This window comes from Seriola dumerili, unplaced genomic scaffold (genome assembly GCF_002260705.1).
Source record: "Seriola dumerili isolate Sdu_G_001 unplaced genomic scaffold, Sdu_1.0 BDQW01000068.1, whole genome shotgun sequence".
Lineage (NCBI taxonomy): Eukaryota > Metazoa > Chordata > Actinopteri > Carangiformes > Carangidae > Seriola > Seriola dumerili.
Window position 1 is genome coordinate 17,557,423 of NW_019174323.1, and position 20,504 is coordinate 17,577,926.

Below are 20,504 nucleotides of genomic sequence, written 5' to 3' on the forward strand. Positions count from 1 at the left end.
GCCCTGAAGTGATGAGAGTAATAAATCTATGAGTGACACGTAGCTGGACGTGTTAACATGTGTGAACGTCACAGCTCCTGAACAAGCTCTTTGTCCATATCTGTATATACATTATTAATATCATACGGATATATGTGTGTAATTATTGCAACGTTAGAGGAGAAGTGAGGTCAAAGGTCATCATTTCATGTTTATTCATCACACTTTTCATAACTGACTGATTCATTCATATTTCAGCAGAACAAACACTGGGACTCTTTCTCTCAGATAAACAGCTGATTGTGACAGGAAGTCTCCAAAGGTTAAACTCATCAGCGTCTCAACCCACAGTCGTTAATAACTAAACACTGCTGCCACCTGCAGGACACACACAGAAAGACATCCACTGCTGAACCACACTCCAGTGTGTATTACAGTCATATATATATGAATTATATTTTTAACTTTTATTTATTTATTTCATTTGTTTTTCATTTTTATTTTTATTTTTCTACATTATCATTTTATTATTATTCCATCTTATTTTACATTCATGTTTTTATCTTCTTCTTTTTCATGTAAAACACTTGGTTCATGTAATTTCTTTTATGTAAAGTTGCATTTATTGAATGAAAGGTGCAACACAAATAAAGTTATCATAATAATAATTATTATTATTATCATCATCACCATCATTATTATTATTGGTAATGATAATAATAATAGAATATAGAATACATTCAGACTGACTCTCTGACTGATTAAAATCTACCTTTAGAATAGTCAGAGTTTTGTTCTGTTCTCGTCCATAAGAAGAAATAATGAGATTCTTTATTTTCAAGTAAAAGTTATAAAGCCACAGTTGAAAATTTTCACTTTAGTGGTTATTATTGATCAGTATTAACAGACGAATATTCAATTATTAATTAAATTGCCATAAACAAACTGCCACATGTTGAACCAGGAGGCTTCAGGCTCCCTGAGGGTCGTCCAACTTTGTCAAACACTATCACAGATCTAATATTTCCAATCATCTCGTGCTTTATTTCACGTCTGTCTGATTCCCTCTAAACTTCCAGCTTCTCTCCTACATCTGCTCGGCCAGCACCGAGTCCTTCACTCCAGCAGCCAGCACAGCGAACAGGAAGGGGGGGCAGAAGGAGCGGAGGCAGAGAGCCACTCTGGGGATGGGGTGGGCCAGCACAACCTCCTTCCTCTTTCTGTTCACCGTCTGCAGAATCTCATTGGCCAGGACGGACGGGCGCACACCGTGGGTCAGCTGACTGGCGATAACTGTGGAGGGAACGGACACGTGTAGATTTAAAAAAGGATCATTTGAACATTATGAAAACAGTTTGTCTGTTTCCTCTGCACCAACGCCACCAAGTGGTTGTACTCACATGCAGCCAGGGCGTTTGGCTTGGGGGCGGGCTCTCCAGCAGCCAGGGGCTGGTGGGAGGCGTCGATGAAGGTGTGACTGATGGTGCTGACAACAATCCCATACTCCTCCACTTCAGCCCGCAGGCAGTCGAAGAAGGCCTGCGCCGCGTGCTTCGACGCCGCGTCTGACAAACACACAACACAGAAGCAGGTGTGACTCGCTCCCAGAGTCTCAGTCTCATTCCAGACATTACAGAGGACACAGTCTGTCTACGTGTTTCTGTCATGTCACTTCCTGTCTGTAACTCCAACACTGTGAGAACAGAGCTTCAGGTGTGAAACCACCAAGAAAATGAGAGCTGAAGGGAACAGTGAGCATCGTTTCACAGAGAGAAAATACAGAGCACATCTTTGATATATCCGTATTTAAGAAATCCGTCTGTTTATAATTCATTTGACGGTTTTATCTCATATTTCTACAATCACTTCACGAGCTGTAAATATTGATCGGCTTGTTAAACTGATTAAACAACAGCATGTTTTACTTAATCAATTAGTAATGAGGTGACATGGTGGTTATCATAACTATGTTTTTTCCTGATTATAAAATATATGTTAAACTACATTTGTGGGAAATGAATTTACTCGAGCCTCAGTGACCTCGACGACCTTTGTTCCATGTTGTTTCGTCCTCTCATTTCCTGTCCTTTCTGATTAACGTCGCTAAAAAATATACAAGAGGAAGTTTCTTGTATTAACAACATATGTTGGTATTGTGTAATCATGTCAGAGTTTCTTGCATTAACATCTACTGTAGTACAGTTTTTAGCTCTGCTGGTTCGATGCTGTAAGAGACGAGACCGGAGACTTTGGGTGAGGACTCACATGAGCTTCTGAAGGGGACGGCCAGTCGGCCCTGGATGCTGTTCACCAGCAAAATGTGCCCCGACCTTCTTGAGATCATTGTCGGAAGAACACCTGCCACAGTGTTTGGACACATTACCATTTAGAGTTCAATCATAACAGTATTGATACTGTATTGATTATCTCCGGGATGTCCGGCCCACCTTTGGCCAAAGCGCTGGGGCCGAAGTAGTTGACGTCCATGATGTTTCTGTCCATTTCCAGGGAGACGCTCTGTATGGGCGCCTTCAGCTTCATGCTGCTGTTACAGATCAGCACGTCCACGCAGCCGTAACACTCCAGCACCTCGGACACCACGTCCTCCATGCTGTCCATGTCACTGAAGTCCAGGATCACCAGTTTGGGGGCAAAAGTCTGGACAGACACAAGAGACAAGAGACACAAGACAGAAGACTGTAACTGTTACTTTACTGTGTGTGGAAACATCATAAATCCTCATAAATATGCTTTTTCCAGATTAAAAAATATCTGTAAAACTACATTTGTGGGAAATGAATTTACTCAAGACCCAGTGTCCCATGTAATAATGAGGCAAGTGTTTTGTTCCTGGGTGTCGGTGCTGACCACGAACCACAAGAACATTTAGTTCAAGTCACAACTTTTGTTTCATGTCATTCCCCATATTTCTGCCCTCTCATTTCCTGTCCTCTCTAATAACGGCTTTATAATTAAGCCTGCTAAAATATACAAAAGTTTCTTGTATTAACAACATATGTTGGTATTGTGTAATCATGTCAAGGCTTCTTGCATTAACAAGATAAAATGATAAAAGATGTGTTAAAGCTGAATCATTAAGTTTGTAGTGATGACAGGAAAAATATATCATTATAATATAAAAATCTATTTTAATAACATATAATCCACTGCTGTCGCCCAGAACTGAAAATATCAGGCGCATGGTTTTCATATTAATGTCTTTTAAGGTTAAGGTTTTAAATCACCACGACTGTTATCTTTTACTTCCACAACCTGCCCATCACTGGAGGCCTCTGCCCAGGTACTGCAGGTGAAAATTAGCTTTTAGCTTAGCTATGTCTGCTACAGCAAACGTATCGTGCATTGTCCTGTTAAAGAGACAATAAATAAATAAATGTGCTACACATGCTGCCCTGAGGACAACGTCAATGGGAAACATATTTTCCATTTCCATAATCTGTGTCACTGACAACTCAACATCAATATGAGTGAGTCCATATCTTTGTAAACTGGGTGATATTGTTATCTACTGTCTGTTTTTCTCAGGGAGACATCTGTTCTGGTCTGTGTGCAGAGGCTTGATGGAGGACAGTGTGTTGTCAGAGAGGATATCCTGCCATTGTGTCGATCGGAGGACGACATGGTGATGTGGGAGGAGGCCACGGAGCGGAGGACTGTGATAAATACAAGGACAGAACCTGCTGATCTCCTGCTTTAACTTTAAACCCACTTCATCATGTCGCTGTCGTGTTAATTCCTAATGGCTATTGGAGGGCTCTAAAATAAGAACTGTTATCGTACTGCTTAGTTTCCAATGTGTATTAATAGACATGATAATGTGTACCGGAGCAAACAGTGAAGAGTGATGGTGTTAGTTTGGAGGTGTTTTCTCAGAGTCTGGCGTGTTTATAATGAAACTGATGCACCATTTTGATTGATTTAATCTCCTCACCTCTCTGGGGTCAGCGTCACTGGTCAGAGAGTCGAACAGAGACTCCAGTTTATCCCAGTTAGTCCCACCCAGGATCAGCCTGGCACCGCCCTTATGGAAGAGATGGGCACACTCTGAACAGACCAACAGAGAAGAAATGTGTTATCTGCAATAACTTCTTTTACTGAGAGTTAAAGTTGTACATTAAATACAAAGCTACAGCTGTTAGCCGATTAGCTTACCTCAACATAAAGACACTCAACTCCTCATTAACCTACAAACTGTCAATTTTACACTTTGGTTTTTGAGTGAGCTTTAGAGGAGCTGGAAGGCAGTTTGACATATAGCCAGGCTAGCTATTTCCCGGTTTCCAGTTTTGTATGCTAACCTAAGATAACTGGTTGCTAACTGGCTGCATCTACATATATTACAGCTACTGTATGAGAGTGGTATTGATCTACTTATCAAACTCTCAACAAAATAGAATCATATTTCTCAAAATATCAAGGTTTTACTTTAAACATGAAGCTAAGATTAGCATACATGCTAAAAGCTGTGTGAAACAGCTAATCTGGCTTCGCCCAAAGGTAACATAATCTGTGTGGTAGCTCCCCTAAATCTAACTAATTAGCATGTTATATCAACAGATTGTAGACAGAAAGGTTATATCTTGTTTTGCGGGGTTATGTGTCACACTTCAGTCTTTGTTTTTGTGTTTTAACAAGACTGATACCTCTCCACTGTCTGTACGCTAAATATGAAGCTAGAGCATAGACTGTGTATAAAAAGCTAGAGCCAGGAGGCAATTAGCTTAGCCTAGCATAAAGATTAGAAATAGGCAGGGAACATTATCCTGGCTCTATCCAAAGTTAGAGAAACACTCCAGCACCAGCACCTCTAAACGCTCACTAAGACATTAATTACAGTAACGTTTTTACATTTTGGACAGAGCTAAGCTAACTGTTTCCCCCTGCTGTCTTTCTTTATGCTAAGATATGCTAACAGCCTCCTTACCTCAGCTTCATATTCTGCATGTTATCAATCTACTATATCAAATAAGTGTATTTCCTAAAAATTCATAACTATTGCCTTATAACTGTTCATCAAAGCATCATGCTCTTAGAATTTCAGTCATGGCAAATTGAAATTGGAAAGATGCAAATCCGCCAACCACAACTCATTAGGTCAGTGTGGTCCTATGTCAGGCATTGTGTTGTGTATTGTTCTGTAAAATAACATAAAAAAATTTAATTTAAAAGTTCAAAAAACAAAATTTCAGTCATGGCTGTTATACGATAAGAGATCTGAATCACATCATTGCCTCCCAGCTTTTCATACAATCTGCTGACAGACAGGTTAAAAACAAAAACCTCCATGCTAATGAAATAAGGTTAAATATTAAAAACACATGTAGGATTATTTACCAGTCCCCACCCCGGACACAGCGTCCGTGATCACCACCACTTTGTTTCGCACCAAGGACTTGGACATGAACCGTATGACCTCATTGTAGATGTAGTACACCCCCGCTGCCACAACTATCAGCAGGGGCAACACCACCACAAAGGGCAGGGCCATGATCTGTAGAGGGGAGAGCACAGAGTCAGTACAGACCTACAGTCCTGATTTAGAAGAACCAGGATCAGGGTTTAGGTCTCCCAAGGTGTCGGTAACTAATACAAACAAAAAAACATGTGGACGTGACAGTAATTACTGACCTCATCTCAGTTATCTGAATGCTGAAAATCCACTCTCTATGTATTTTCCTTTATCTACGACTCCTCTTTGTGTTTGGTATTGATTCAATCATGGAGACCAATAATGGCTGGTGGATTTTATCAGGTCTCACCTTATCAGTGTATTTCATGGAAACAGTAAGAGTCCCTACTGTTGTGTAAATTCATAGGATGTCAGCAGATATCTGTCCAAGTTAATCATGTGTGTGAGACAGTACCTTCCTGAGAGTGAACCTCAGGCTGTGAGACAATACTTCTCTGTATCATGTGTCTCTTCCTGTTTACAGTGGGAAGAGTGAAATCTGAGTAATATGTAAGTCAGCCTTCAACATCTGGAGCTACTGGTTCTGTATTGTGAAGTAACAGTTTGACATTTTGTGGCATAAAGCTAGAAGATTGATAAACTACCACTATCACACTTGAGCCAGCAGCCAGTTAGCTTAGCTTAGTATACAGACTGAAAACAGAAAACAGGCTCTGTCCAAAGGTTTTATGTTATTTCTTGTTTTCACTTTTACACTGTTTTTTTATATATTAAACTGTGGACTGACCTGCCTGATGAGCTTAGATTTGTAAATCAGTATCTTCTTTTAAATCACTTCTAAAAACATTAATTTCACACCTCTTTTAAATATTTCACATATTTTTACATTTCTCATGCTTTTATATTTTATTTTTATTATTATTTGTACGCATGTGTTTATTATTATTATTATTATTATTATTATTATTATTATTATTATTATTATTATTATTATTATTATTATTATGAGTGGATTTTTTTCCCCTTGGACAGTTGCTTCCAGTTTTTTGTGCTAAGCTCAGCTAACTAGCTGCTACCACCTTCTTCATATTTCCTGGACAGATTCAAGAGCGGTTGTTGTTTTCCTCGTCTAAATATCAGCAATAAGTGAGTTTCCAAAAAATGTCAAATAGCTGTTGTACAGTGGACAATATGAGCTGATTCCTGACTGACACACTAACATGTCAGATCTGTACCTGTATCTGTTTTAACTGTGACAAACTGCAGCTTTCTGCTCTGACTGTGTTAAACTCCCTGGGGTCAGACTTTGTATTCGGTGGCCTTGCTAACACACTTACCATGTAAAGTGAGTTAGAGAAGAACAGCTAAATATATTCTGGCTGTGCAGTGGCCACAGAATGCCTGCACTATGTCACCTCCAGGATATTGTCATAGGATACCCCGAGGGGGGGCAAAGGGGAGGCTCACACTTATAAGCTACTTGTCCAGGTTTATATGCGAAAACACATTGAGATAAACGTTAATCCACATTAAAGCCAGTATTTATGATGACATATGAGCCCCAGCTCCCAGCTCAGCCCATGTGTCTGAGCTGACGCATGATTGAGTTAGTCGACTTGTGAAAGACACGTCTACAGTAGCCACACAACAGACACACACACACACACACACACTTGTAATCTGTGTTATTCTTGGTTCACTTACAGCACGGAGCAGGAGCTAATCCTTCAGCAGGACTGACTGTTGTTCTCTCTGGCTTTAGTTAGGTAACAGGGCTCTTCTCCTGCCTCCGTGTCCTCCGTCCATTCATACAGCTCTCCTCCTCAGTCTGTCTGTGTGTCTGACCCACTGCTGTCCACTGTAACCTGCTGCTTAGAATAGCCTCTGCTTGACTCAGCCATTAATACACACATATGTGGTGGGTAGTATCTGAGGCATGTTCCCTTGTTGCCAGCATGAAGAGATGGACATCATGTGAGGCCTCACTTGACGTTTTGACTGATTTATTTTTATTGATTCAAAAAGTTGAGGTACATGTATTTTACTGGAGTATTTCGTTACGTTACTTTATAATTATCCTGCATCACATTTTAGAGGGAAACAATGTGTTTTTTACTCCTTTATTTGACAGATGTAGTTACAAGTTTTAAATAAACCAACACAAACAAACACCAAGACAAACCAACAGTTTCAACAGTTAACAACAAGGCCTGTGATTTTAAAAGCAACTTCCCTGACTTCATTGGTAAGAAGATATTTGTATGGAAGATATTTTTCCAACTCACATTATCAACAAATCTAGACCAACATACAATAACATACCAGTAATATCTTCATAATCTTTATATTTAAATAGTTTTATAATAATAATAATAATATTATTATTATCTGCAATTCACGTTATCAACAAATCTAGAACAATAAACAACATACTAGTAATATCTTTATTTATTTTTCTATCTAAATTTTGTTTTATAATAATAATGATTGTTATTACTATTATTGTTATTATTATTATTATTATTGTTGTTGTTATTATCAATATTATTATTTTATTAGTATTATTATATTTTTATGAATATTATTATATTTTATTTTATTTTTTATAAAGCTTCTATTTAGTATTAAAACAGTTCAGTGACTGTGTTCTCTCTGCGGGCGGCGATAGTGAGCAGTTATCGCGAGATCCCACAGAATTCCAGGCGCTTGTGTGAGCGTGTGAGTGTGTGTGTGTGTGAGTGTGTGTATGTGTGCTCTGTCCGCCCCCCCTCGCTCCGTTGGGAGAGAAGAAAATAAACCTAATGCTGCTAATGAGGCTAGTTATGGAACCAAACCCTAAATACTCCTTTTGCCAACTGTGACCGGCCGTGAGGGGCTCTCTCCGCATGCAGCGCCTCTGTCTGGGAGAAAAGCTCGGGAACCGTGTGGATTCTTCTGGACCGTCTCTTTCTTTTCTTTTTTTTAAAAGTCAAGTTGAAGACGCCAGCCAGGAGAAGCTTTCATTTGCTAGCCTGTCTGTGAGCTAGCTAACCGAGCTAACCGTAGCCTAGCAAAGGGAGCGCTGGATGAACTTCGCATGGACTGACTGACTGCTGCGGATGGGAGAGTAGCCCCGCTGCCCGACTGAGAGCTTTTCTTTTGGGCTGGGTCCTTCGCATGGGAGTGCGTTGTTGCCTAATGGACACTATCGCCCCGGAGCTGGAAGGCGATAACGGTGTGCAAATGTTGTTTTTGCGGCTCTCGGCATCACGTTATTGATCTGGAAATCCATTGGCAGAGCTAACAGGATATTAGCCACCTTTCTCGCTTTGTGGTTGCAGGCCATGGACTGAGAGGAATTCATCACTGGCTGGGTGATGAGAAGGCTGGCTTGATGGCAGCTAATTATTTATTGGGAAGCAGCAATTGGAGAAGGGTTTGATTTGAACGTCCTCCCCGAAGAGTTCAACTCCTGTTTGGTCTTTTTTCTTTTTTTCTTTTTTACTTGAAATGCACCGGAGTTAGTCCAGAAGAGACGCACAAGAAAACAGCGGAATTACAACATTAAAGTCCCGTAAAGAGAAATTAACAGCTGAAATATAATGTCTACCGCTAAAGAAAACCCCTGCAGGAAATTCCAGGCGAACTTCTTCAACAAAAGTAAATGTCAGAACTGCTTCAAACCTCGGGAGCTGCATCTGTTGACGGACCAGGATCTGACCCAGGTAGGCTAAAATGTTTACATTAAGATCCTAAGACAATCCTTTTCTGCCAGAGTGTGGGCAGTGAAACGATGACTGGGCTGTGTAAGGCTATAAGAATGTAGGCTGACAGTTATAAAGGAAACCAATGGAGTTATAACGGATATATGTTAGTTACAGCCTTCATAACAGCTGTATGTGGCAATCACAGGTATGAAGTAGGTGAAGTTGTGGTGTTTATTTTGGCTGTAACGCATCACATCTCAGGTTTCTTCTCTCCTCTTCAGTCCCTCTCTCTGACAGACTGGTGAAAGTGAATTTCTTTAATTACAGTGCTCACATTTGCTCAGCAGTTTGGTCTCTGTGATTGCTTATTAACCCCCCCCCCCCCCCAGCTGTTGTTTATCTGCAGTTGTTTGTTGTGGCTGTTTACTCCAGGCAGACTGGAGAGCACTGTGTGGAGGTTATTGGGAACCTGATTGAAGATGAGTGGAGCTAAAGATAAAGAGGAGCTCCACTCAGCCGTGGAGATCACATTATGAGTTTCCTGAGTCTCTCTTCCTCTCTCTCAGATCATTAGTTTGTCTCTGTGTCCTGTAATTGATCCAAGACGATGAGGCCCAGATGAGCCCTTGAACGTGGCTCAAGAGCCAAAAAGCGATGTCAGCATCCACTTCCCTCTGTGAGTGTGTGTGGCACAGGCTTCATTTCTTTTCCAAAGTGTGTATCTCTCGCTCCACTGAGGTTATTGCAGGTTAACCATTTAAATGTCAGACTCCTGAGTCAGGATAGGTGGCCCACGGTTACATCACTTCCTCAAAATCTCCCTGTGACCTGGCCGAACCTCGTTCCCACACCCCGTATGACGCCACCTGGAACCAGAGAGGCTTACCGCCCCGGCCCTCGACAGTGATATGCCATCAGTGCTGGCTCATCACTGTTGTTCCAGTTGCCCACAGGCTTTTGACAATGTCTGCAGTCTGTCAGCTATCCAAACAGTTAGCAGGGAGCTCAGTTGCACAAGCAGGTTTTGTAACGATTCTATCTGGGCAGCCCCCAGACTAGTTAGTGCTACACACACCAGTCCATTACTGGTCTAAAGCTGTATTATGTAACACCACGTAAACAGTGTTAAACTCCTGAGTCTTGTTCAACAGGCCCAAGGTGAAGGCAAAGCTTTGTAAACTCTGTAAACTGATGCGGGCTGACTTAGAGGGGATAAACTCCACAACCCAGTAAAACAGAAAGCTCCAGTGAAGCCGTGTAACGCTGTTAAAACATGGTGAATAGGTAATTTACTGTGTGAATTTGAGCCTGAAATTAAATGAAAGTTATTCAGGACTTAAAAGGAGCTGGAGCTTGAGAATGCAGCTTTGAAACAGATAGCCCGCATGGAAAAGTTATGCAAAGGGAACAGAGCTGAATGTCGGAAGGACAGTATCCAATATAAACAAACTCTTTGTTCAACACTGCTAGTATAAAAGGTGGGCCGGGGGAGGGGCTGCTGCTGGAGCCGGGGTGAAATCTTTTATTTCAGTCAATGTGCTCCAAGGGGAGTTTTTTTTTTATTTTCCCATGAGCTCCAGCCACGGTGTCACGGTTTTCACTTTTTTTGTCCCCGGAGAGTCGAAGTGTTCGTCAGGAGAACAGTGATCACACTATCCGCTGGAGGTGGCGGTGGGAGGCAGGACAGTGATGGAGGATGCAGGCAGGCTGAGGTTTACATGTACGTGGGAGGGTTCGGAGAAAGACGGGCCGGGGATGTGATGGGACTTAAGGAGTGGGAGCGGGAGTCACAGGGAGGGAGAGGAAGTGAGGGGTTGGGAAATGAGAGTAGAGGTTCCCAGAGGCCGCAGCTCCACATCCCACTCTGTGAGGTTATGACTAACAGATACAGAGTGGAGTCAAACTTTACAGAGCTATAGCTTTAACACGTACCAAATGTTCCAGCACAGACACTGACTGCAGGCTGCTCATCTTCATGCTAAATACACGATGGCTCCCACCCATGGCTTTGTGCCAACACAGTGTTTGTGAGGAGGACTTTTCTATTCAGGATCACTGTTGTGATAGCAGGATGATTTTACACGGTGTCACACCCAGCTGTGTTTGTTCTTGTCACCCACACATCTGTGCTAATACAGACCAACTTGAAAAGATGACTCGATCTTTCAGTTTTTGGCCTCAGCTCCAACGTGAGCCGATGTTTTCAAAGCTTTTCAAAATGCTCTTCAGAAAACACAGACCTGAGAACACTGTCGCAAAGACTGTAAATAAAGATGGATGTAGCCTCCATGACGTCACCCACAGGTTTCTGAAGAGCGGTTTTGAAGCTCAAAGTGAGCTGCTCCACCGTCACCATCTTGGCAGTGTCTGACTCCGCCCCCTGACTCCCAGCTAATCCAAAAATGGGTAAAGAGGAGGGGCATGTGTGGAGCTGAGACTTCATTGCATAACGGTTTGTGGCGAGCATACGCTCACCCACCAGTCACTCAAAGAGGCCACGCCCTCAATTCTCCATAACTTTAAGCCTTAATAAAATGTAAACAGTTGAGTTATATAAACAGTTTTCATGAAGGAGGAAATTAGCAATAGAGACCAAGACTTTTTCATATTTTGATGAGTCACGATTTCAGTTGAAATGATCATTTTTTCACCTTTTCACTGAAAATTTTTTTGTGTTTTTTTTTTTGTGATTCTGGTTAATTGTGCAGCTCTAGTTTAAACGAATACTCCAGAAGAAGAAAGTCTGCTTGATTGTGACAGTTCGTAAACAGAAAACGGCATCGCCGGTGAAGAGTAGCGGCGGAAAGATGCGAATGACAACTTCCAGTCTGATTTTCTTCACAATAAAATCAGGATGCAGATCAGATCGTGGGTTGTGATTCCACTCAAAAAGATTGTCATATGATCTTTGGTCCAGATCCCCCCACCCCCCCACCCCCCCACCCTGAAACTGAAGCAGCTAAATGGAATTCAGCCATCATTAATATTCTTATTTTCACCGCTGATTTCCTGTAGTGAGGAGGTGACGTGGCCTCAGACCACAGGCTCTCTGTACACCTCCAGGCTGGAGGGGTGGTGGTGTGGGGTTCACTGCAGGATCAGTGCAGAGGAAGTCAGCACCATTGTGTGTTGTTGCAAGTGTGCGATCAGATCCAGGGATGTGTTCGTCTGCCATCTGAAAGTCTGTGAAACGGCCGCTCCATGTTCTCTTCCTCTCCTGTCGAGTCTGTCTCGGCGCAGGACGGCAAAAACATCGACTGACACCGTTTGTCTTCGTTCTGTCAAATTACCACAGTGATTAGATTTATTTGGGTCACGACTTTCTTTCCCTCCAAAATAACCTTTTTAATGGTTTCAGCTCATCGACGCTGCCTTCGTAGGCACGTCCACACAAGTTGAAACAAGGCACATATATATTTATGGCAGGCATGCAGTGACATGGAGCGGTAACAGGCCCAGTATTAGAATAATCAGACATGTTAGTTTTGTGGAAGAGGTCGGGAGGGGGGGGGGGGGGGGGGGGGGGGGGGGGGGGGGGGGGGGGGGGGGGGGTGCTGGAATGAGAGCTGCACACTAATGGTTAACACTTAAAGCAGAGACTGTGAGTGTTAACGGAGAGTGCCCAGCCTCTGTTTATATGTTTCCATGTCTTTTCAACTGTTGGGACTGAGGTAGTTTGTGGTCAAACAAGTCCAGGAGGTGAATCTGGCGCCTGTGTGTAGATATGTTTGTGTGTTTTGACAATGACACCAGTCAGAAGAGAGAGAGAGAGAGAGACTCAGACATGTCATCAAACCAAAAGGCTCACTGTGTGGCTGCAACATGAGCTGTGAGAACAGAGGCAACATCTGGACCCCAAAAGGCTTCTCTCCCCCATATTTACACCCTCTCTCCCCCCGACCATCCCCCCTCAGCTCACACTGTCTTGTAGTGTTAATGATTACCTAAATTGCTCTTTTTTTTTTTTCTCTCCCCACTCTCACAGGCTAAACCTATTTATGGTGGATGGCTGTGCTTGGCCCCCGAGGGAACTGACTTCGACAATCCTATGCAGAGATCCCGGGTAAGAGCCTGTACATAGACGTGCTGTTAACAAGGATATACACGTACTTTAATTACAGTGCATGTATATGCTTTTACTTCTCCTTCATTAAAGGAGCTATATGTCAGTTTCGCTGTTGATACATAGCTAACGTTAGCATAAGCAGTTGTTTACTCAACAGTCTAGAAGGAACGTTGATACTCACCAACAGCTGTCTCCAGAGGTGGAAGGAAACCCTTTTGTTTTGCTTCTATTTCTTATCACTTCTTTTCTTCTACTGAAGTTAGCACGCTAACCAGCTAGCCGCTTCTTGTCACTCTCTGATTATAACCTCTTGTATTCTGAACACAACAACAGCTGAAGCTCTGCAAGATGTTCAACCATCAGACAATTGTGGAAATATATGAACAGCTTAAGGGAGCTGTTTGTTAGTTTTTGCTATAGCTACATGGCTAACGGCCAACAGCTGTTTACTTACCAGTCTGTTCAGCATCAAACTTGATCTACTCATCAACATCTGTCTCCAGATGTGGAAACAAACACCGATTTTAACTCTTGTTTTTACCACGTATATTCTTATACTGAAGTTAGCATGCTAACCAGCTAGCCCCGGCTTGGTTGGCCCATCTCGTCTCTTCCCTATGCTGCTAATTATCTAATGATATCTAATTACTCTTTAATTAGCTGCTCAGAGAATGAATTATAACCTTTTGTCTTGTAAACGCAACGATCGCTAAAGATCTCGGCAAGACTGATAAGTAAACAGCTGTTAATGCTAATGTTAGCTATGTAGCAATAGCAAAACTTACAAATAGTTCATTTAATGTAAATATTAATGTAAATATACGGTACTGGAAAACTTCAGAGTGAGCCATGAACAGTCAATTTATCAACAACAAGTCAACAAGTGTCTCCAATTTATCCACCGTTTCAAATTAAAAGCCCCCTGTAGCATCTTGTAATTGCAACTTCACGACATGAAATTAAGAAAAAGGGAAACACTGAGCTACTGTGGTTCAATATCAGGCTTCTCTGACAGAGACACTTTCTCCTGACAGAAATGGCAGAGGAGATTCTTCGTGCTGTACGAACACGGCTGTCTGCGATTTGCCCTGGACGAATCGGTAAGTGTTGCCTCTCATCCTTCCTCCTCTCGTTCCATGGCAACCAGGTTGTGAACTGAAGTGAAGCTAAAACGCTGCAGGAAGCTTTTATATGTTTCTTTGGTGCGCCGTGTGGACGACGCATGCATGCTTAATGAAACGCTCGTTACGTCCCCCGACATTTCCAATCTGAACCTCTCCGTCTCTCATAGCGTGTTTCCAGCTTTAACCTCTGTCATGTCGCGTGTATTCACATTCATCAAGTGGCTCATCTGTTGGCAGGGTGTGTACGGTTTTCCAAGCGCTGCCTGTGAATGTGATGAGGAAGCTGCAGGCTTATCTGATGGAGGATAAACATAAAAAAAACAACCAAGTCAGCAGTGTTGAAAATGTGCCACCTCACTGAAAACCCACTCACTATCATAGAGGGAGTGAATGGAGCAATTGAGACAAGCACCGTGTTTCCTCTAGGTCCGTCATTTCACTCACATTATGTAAAATATGTTGGTGAAACACTGGTAGTTAAAGCGCAGACGGATTCCTCAATAAGCAGCAAAGAGGATTAGAGGACCTCAGAGTACGAGGCTGGGGAGTTACCTCTCTGTGCCTGTTGTAATCCTGTGTTTGTGGTGGTGGTGTGTCGCCGGGGGAATGTGACACAGGTGACCCACACCGGCTGATCGGGCTGGAGATTCCACTGCTTATGTGTAAACACAGAGGGGCCACACAGCAGCAGCTCGACACCAGCGACACAGGTGCTGACTTTTACCTGTGGCGAGAAGATGAAACGCCGGCGACAGCAAAGAGCAGGAGCCGTTTAGTTTTAAGGCTGTCCGTCCGTCCGTCCGTCACATTTCCCGTGGACATGATATATCTCGGTAACACCTCGACCAAACTTCTTTAAATTTGGCACAAGCATACACTAAGACTCAAGGATGAACCTTAGATTTTGGTGGTCAAAGGTCAAAGGTTAAGGTCACTGTAACCTCACAAAACACTTTTTCATCATAACTCAAGACTTCACACAAGTGGTTCATATTTTATACGACTCGACGAGGGTGAAATCTGAGAGTAGTCTGATTTGTGGAGGCAGACAACCTCAAGGAGGCGATTCTGGTTAACTGGTGCTTTAACTAGTGACCTCGTGTCTTTATTTTTAAAATGAAGGAGCCTGTCAGCAGGTGTGTCAGAGAGAGCTGGACTCTCTGAGGGGAGAGGAGCCGGCCGTTTGAAGTCACATGTGGTGAATCTCTTTGTGTTGCCAGTGATGACAATGGGAGGAAACTTGGTTGTGTTTGCTTGAGTGCGTGTGCATGTTTCCACTGTGTAATGTGTGTTTCCAGTGACACCCAGGCTGGTGTGCAGTTGTGTTTTCCTCTCATTGTAACAGTGATTCCAAAACTGTCTGCCTCATTGTCCTGCGCTCTTTTCATCTGCTCCGCGAGGCAGGAGAAGTGGGTCAGGGAAATGGCTGCTTTGTGCCGCGGACCCCGAGGATAGGAACTCTGATAACGACACGTTAATGGTCCCGATCTCATTAAACTCATCATTGTTTACACTGTGGCTCGAGCCACCGGTGGAGGACAGATGTGATTTGTCTGAGGTCAGGGTTGAGGCTTAGATCCACAGCGCCCGCTCCTCTCATGTGGCTTTTATATAGAGGAGAGATTTACACAGGCCACGCCCTCTCTCTGTTTGTCTTATTGCTCTTTTGATCACATTATCTCTGCTACGCCTCTCATAACAAGGACTTCACGCCTCTCAGCACCTCCATAAAAAAGTATTTTCAGCTCCTCATATTGAGACACTTCAGCAGCCTGACGTCAAGCGTCCTTCATGTTTAGTTCTGACAGAAAGTAAAAAGATGTCAGAAGTTTTTTTTTTCCTTCCACGTATGCTCTTAGTAATTGATTGAATTTCATCACATTAGCTTAGTTTAATAACTGTTGTCATGGCAACGCATGACAGAAAGAGAGCTCCTCCTCAGAGGAGCGATGACTGTATTTTATCAGCAGTTTGTTTGCCAACTTCTTGCATAGACATCTTTTCTCACTCTGTGGTGGAGAGGGCTGTGTTCCAGTCAAGCTTATTATTAACTTATTATTATTATTATTATTATTATTATTGTTATTATTATTAATAATAATAATAATTAAAAACGAAATAATGAAAACCAGATGTGGAAAAAAAATTTCGTCAATAAACTTAATAAGCTTAACAAACAATGAATGAATGAAAACAAAAAGTCAAAACAAAATAAAAATAAAAATAAATGAAAAATTAAAGACTATTAAAATCTTGGTTCCAGTGGTTTAAAAACTTTATACGTTTTCATCCTCGTCATTCGACTCGGTCATTGTGGAGGCTGCGATTTGTCTGATGAACTGTACTGGGTTAAACTGAGAGGTGTTCCTAATATTTTGTCCATTTCATTTATATGATTTGAGGCTGACAAAAAGTAAACAAAGCAGTGCTGTGTTGCTGTCGCGTCTTAAACAAAGCGCTCTGTGATGGTTTCGTACCCAGTGACCGTGAACAGCTGTTGAGCTGCTGTGATAAGACGTTTCCAGTGTGCAGAGCTCGGGTTTCTGTCAGAAATACTCCCACACTTCAGATGATCCTGTGCAGGTTTTGTAGCTGCAGCTTGTACACGTTGACCGGGCGCAGCCGTTTCTGCAACGCGTCGATGACGTGGGTGTACGTGGATCTGTTGCCACAGGCCCAGCGGCCATACAGCCGTCGTTTTAATGTTTCTCTTTTCGTTTCTTCATCCAAGTCCTTCACGATGGACGCTGCACTTTCTCCGGTTCCTCAGCAAAGTATGAAGTCGAACGGATGAGTAGCTGTGAAGAAATCGAACGACAGAAAGACAGATTTCTCCACTTGTTAGTAGAATAGTTTTACATTTCCACGTACTCACATTCTTGCTTGTTATAAAGAGCGGAAACAGAGAGGAGCAGCGAGCCTGGCTCTGTCTCACGGAAGAAAATCTAAAGATCACTAATTATTTCTTGCTGTTTTAATCTGAAAATTCAGTGTAAAAACAATTTGCAGCAAAATAAAACAGACGAGACATAAACAAGTTTTCAAAGAAAAAATAAAGTCATGTTTATAAAAACCCGAGTCGTTCAAAATTCAAAAATTCAAGGGAAAATAAAACTTTAGTAAAATCAGGAAAAACTCTCAGATAAAAGTTAAGAAGAGACTTTAAAAGGAGGTCACAGACTCAGACGTCCTGTTTCCTTCAGGCAGATCGATCCAGATCCTCGGGGCTCTGTCCCCTTCAGTTTTCAACCGGGTCTCTGGAACAGACTAAAGACCTTTTACCTGAGGATCTCAAGGTGCGTCCTGAACTGAGAGGTCAGAGAAATCCTGAGTATTCAGACAGGTGTGGACTCTGACTGTCAAACAGGGGGTCAGAGCTTTGAGGCACTGTCCCCATCAGGGACGTGAGAGCATGAGCGAGCGGGTGAGGCAGATTGTGATGGTTCGGGTTATTAGACGTGGCGTTGTGTGAGGTACTTACCTGTAGTCAGTGTGTTACCTGCAGTAGATTCAGGTTAGAGAGGCGGCCGGGGGCACAGGAGCTGAGTGACGAGCTGCCGTACTGAAGTCTTCGCTTTATTTTGAAAATTTCACCACTTCATCTGCCGTCAAACAGACTTTTACTTGGGAACTACATTTTCTCAACCACCTATAGTTAGCTCTGTCTGACTCAAACAGCTAATCTGTGGAGTAATACAGCGCACGCCGTAGATGCGCTTGTGCGTAGGAATACAGTAGTTCAGCGGCCGTATGTAGTTCCAAAGTAAAAGTCTGTTTGACGGCAGAAAAAGTGGTGGAAACTTTCAAAATAAAGTTTTTTAGAGTAGAGATTTGTACCTCACACAACCCCACGTCAAATTACACGAACTATCGCTTTAACGTCGGCGCTAAGGTTGATCCGGGATCGCTGACATCATCTGGACTCGTGGCTTTTATCAGCTTGTTGGATAAGAAATCAACCGAGTTGAGTCATAAGGTTTTTATTCACTGATGATACGTTAGGGAGCGTGTGCTTTATACAAATACGATGATGATAGAAACATCAGAGGACAGATTGTCTTCAGGACTCAGTCACTACATCTTTAAATTATAAAGATAAAAAGTGTTTGAGTGGATCAGTCTCTCCCACATCGATGCTCCGTGTTTCTGATTTCCTCTCGAAGAACGAGGTCCAGGCAGCGATGACATCGTCTTCTATTTTCTGCCCAGCAGACAGCAGGGTGCTATCTGAAGCTGTGGCCTCTTAAAGCTCAAGTATTTTCACCACGACCAGAGGGAAAGATGCTCTCTGGTCTGAAGCAGCATTCCTCCTCCAATGCCCTTATTTGGTGAACTGCAGTGAGCCTGCGGCCGGCGGGACCGCGGAGAGCAGGAGAAAGGAGCTCCAGCCCCTGAAAACCACAGAGGAAACGTCAGATCTGCCCCAGACCCAAACATTCCACCCACGGCCCCGTCACAGAGAGAACCCGGCTCCACGGCTCAGCAGTGAGAGCAGCAGTTTATCAAGAGCATCACTGGTTACATACGTGATTCATCAGGCTGTAGGGGTCAAAGGGTCAGTGACCATGAGGACGTTTCTTCAGTCCAGACCGGCCTCGTGTTTCAGAAAGTTAAAGCCGGTCCGTCACAGAGTCAGAATAATGTAACTGTACAGCTCCGGTCTGCGGAGAGTCCTGATGGAGGGCACTGTGTCGAGGAACACGCACCATATAAAACAGCGGTCTCCTCTCCAGAACCCTCGGCCCGTAAAAACCCTCCTGGAGGATTTATCATTTATGGAGTGACTTGCCCCGTTTAACTCCACAGCTGCCTCTGGTGATTTCTGTTTTCATGCTGCTCTCACCGTTTCTGTTTTTGGAAAGTTGCAATAAGAAGTAAAGATTTTAACATGGGGGTAATTACCTCGTAGTCACATCTCTTTTTATTCCTCCGCACCGGTGACAGTCAGAGCTGGAGCCATGTTGTTTTCAGGTTGTCCATCTGTCCGTCCCGTTCTCGTGGACGCGATATCTCGCCACCGCCTAGACGGACCCTCTGCAAATTTGGCACAAACATTCACTAGGACTCATCGATGAACTGATTAGATTTTAGTGGCTAAAGGTCAAGGGTCAAGGTCACTGTGACCTCACAAAACACTTTTGAGCTATAACTCAAGACTTCACACAAATGGTTAATATTTTATCTTCTTATAAACTCTGAATAAACGGGGACGTAATCTGAAACTAGTCTGAGTGACGGAGGCAGACGGAGGCAGACAGCCACGAGGAGGTGATTCTAGTTTTTGGAAAGTAAAGATTTTAGCCTGGGGGTAATTATCTTATAGACACATCCCTTCTTTTTTTTTTTCAGTGTAAAGTATTTTACCCATCAGCCCCCTGTGGGCTCTATTGTCTCTCTGTGTTTTATAGCCCTTGGTGTCATGTCAGCCGCCGCAGCTGAAATCTCAGGAGGAGTCTGTGAGAAAGTCGTTTCTTTTAATAATACTCCATAGCTAAGCTAAGAATAGTCGTCCTGATGGAAGACAGACACAATTGGAGGATATGGAATTGGCCCAGTTGAGTAGAAATCAAACCCACGACCACTTGTTTGTGTTTGAATGGAAGCCTTGGCAGATACGTCTCCTTTGTTTTGCTGGAGTAGCTGCTGTTATACTCTGAGCAGCCGGATCAGCTGGACTTTGCAAATCTAAAGACCAACGAGTCGGACAGATTAAACTCTGTGAGCTCCTCCTTCACCTCTGCTGAGCGTCATACAAACTACACTCACACGTATCACAGCAAATACACTTTCAATATGTTTTCGTGTCCTAAAGGTCCTGGTGGCATAAATCACCTTAAATCTTCTTCTTCCTTAAAATGTTCATTGAAGTGTTTCGAGGTTTTCTCCTCATCTTAGTTTTATACTTAAAGAATCACTTAAAGTTAAACTGTTGCACAAAAGACCTTTAGTGACCAAAGGAAGGAAAATCACAGGTGTCACAAGTGCTAATGGCAGCAAATCAACCGTCTCCATGGAAACAGTAGAATTATACCGCTGTAAAATGAAAGGCAGTAAACTTTAACATCTGACGACCTGAAACCGTCGTTAATCAATTATCAAAGCAGCTTCGTATTTAGTTTTCTATCAATAGATCACTCAGACTAATCGCTGCGGCTCTAATCCTTTCAGTTCTACGGATTTGACCTCCTGACTTAGTTTCTGCGTTTAGATCCTGTGGC

General features: G+C 42.8%; 2 protein-coding genes across 6 annotated transcripts in view; one reads left to right on the forward strand and one right to left on the reverse strand.

The window, feature by feature from the left end:
* Positions 1-678: 678 nt before the first annotated feature.
* On the reverse strand, positions 679-7,247 carry LOC111220195 (dehydrogenase/reductase SDR family member 7C-A-like). Its single transcript, XM_022743199.1, has 7 exons — positions 7,115-7,247; positions 5,335-5,491; positions 3,932-4,044; positions 2,427-2,637; positions 2,245-2,337; positions 1,380-1,544; positions 679-1,272 (listed from the first exon to the last, which is right to left on the reverse strand). The coding sequence occupies exons 2-7, from the start codon at positions 5,486-5,488 to the stop codon at positions 1,067-1,069; spliced, it is 942 nt and encodes a 313-aa protein (XP_022598920.1). The 5' UTR covers positions 5,489-5,491; positions 7,115-7,247; the 3' UTR covers positions 679-1,066.
* Positions 7,248-8,188: 941 nt separating this feature from the next.
* LOC111220447 (myosin phosphatase Rho-interacting protein-like) overlaps positions 8,189-20,504 on the forward strand; it is a 39,347-nt gene continuing 27,031 nt past the window's right edge. For all 5 annotated transcript variants that reach the window (XM_022743536.1, XM_022743538.1, XM_022743540.1 and 2 more), the window contains exons 1-3: positions 8,189-9,114; positions 13,082-13,159; positions 14,197-14,262. In XM_022743536.1, the coding sequence (XP_022599257.1) occupies positions 8,992-9,114; positions 13,082-13,159; positions 14,197-14,262 (267 nt within the window). In that variant the 5' untranslated portion in view covers positions 8,189-8,991. The remainder of the gene's footprint in view (positions 9,115-13,081; positions 13,160-14,196; positions 14,263-20,504) is intronic.

What these genes read in the sequence shown, in the direction of transcription:
- LOC111220195 (XM_022743199.1), bottom strand. Translation starts at nt 5,488, where the DNA reads ATGGCCCTGCCCTTTGTGGTGGTGTTGCCCCTGCTGATAGTTGTGGCA. An exon ending in GTGACGCTGACCCCAGAGAG is followed by an intron (nt 2,638 to 3,931) that starts GTGAGGAGATTA and finishes GTGTCTGTCCAG; the next exon opens with ACTTTTGCCCCCAAACTGGT. An exon ending in CGTCCCCTTCAGAAGCTCAT is followed by an intron (nt 1,545 to 2,244) that starts GTGAGTCCTCAC and finishes TGTGTTTGTCAG; the next exon opens with ACGCGGCGTCGAAGCACGCG.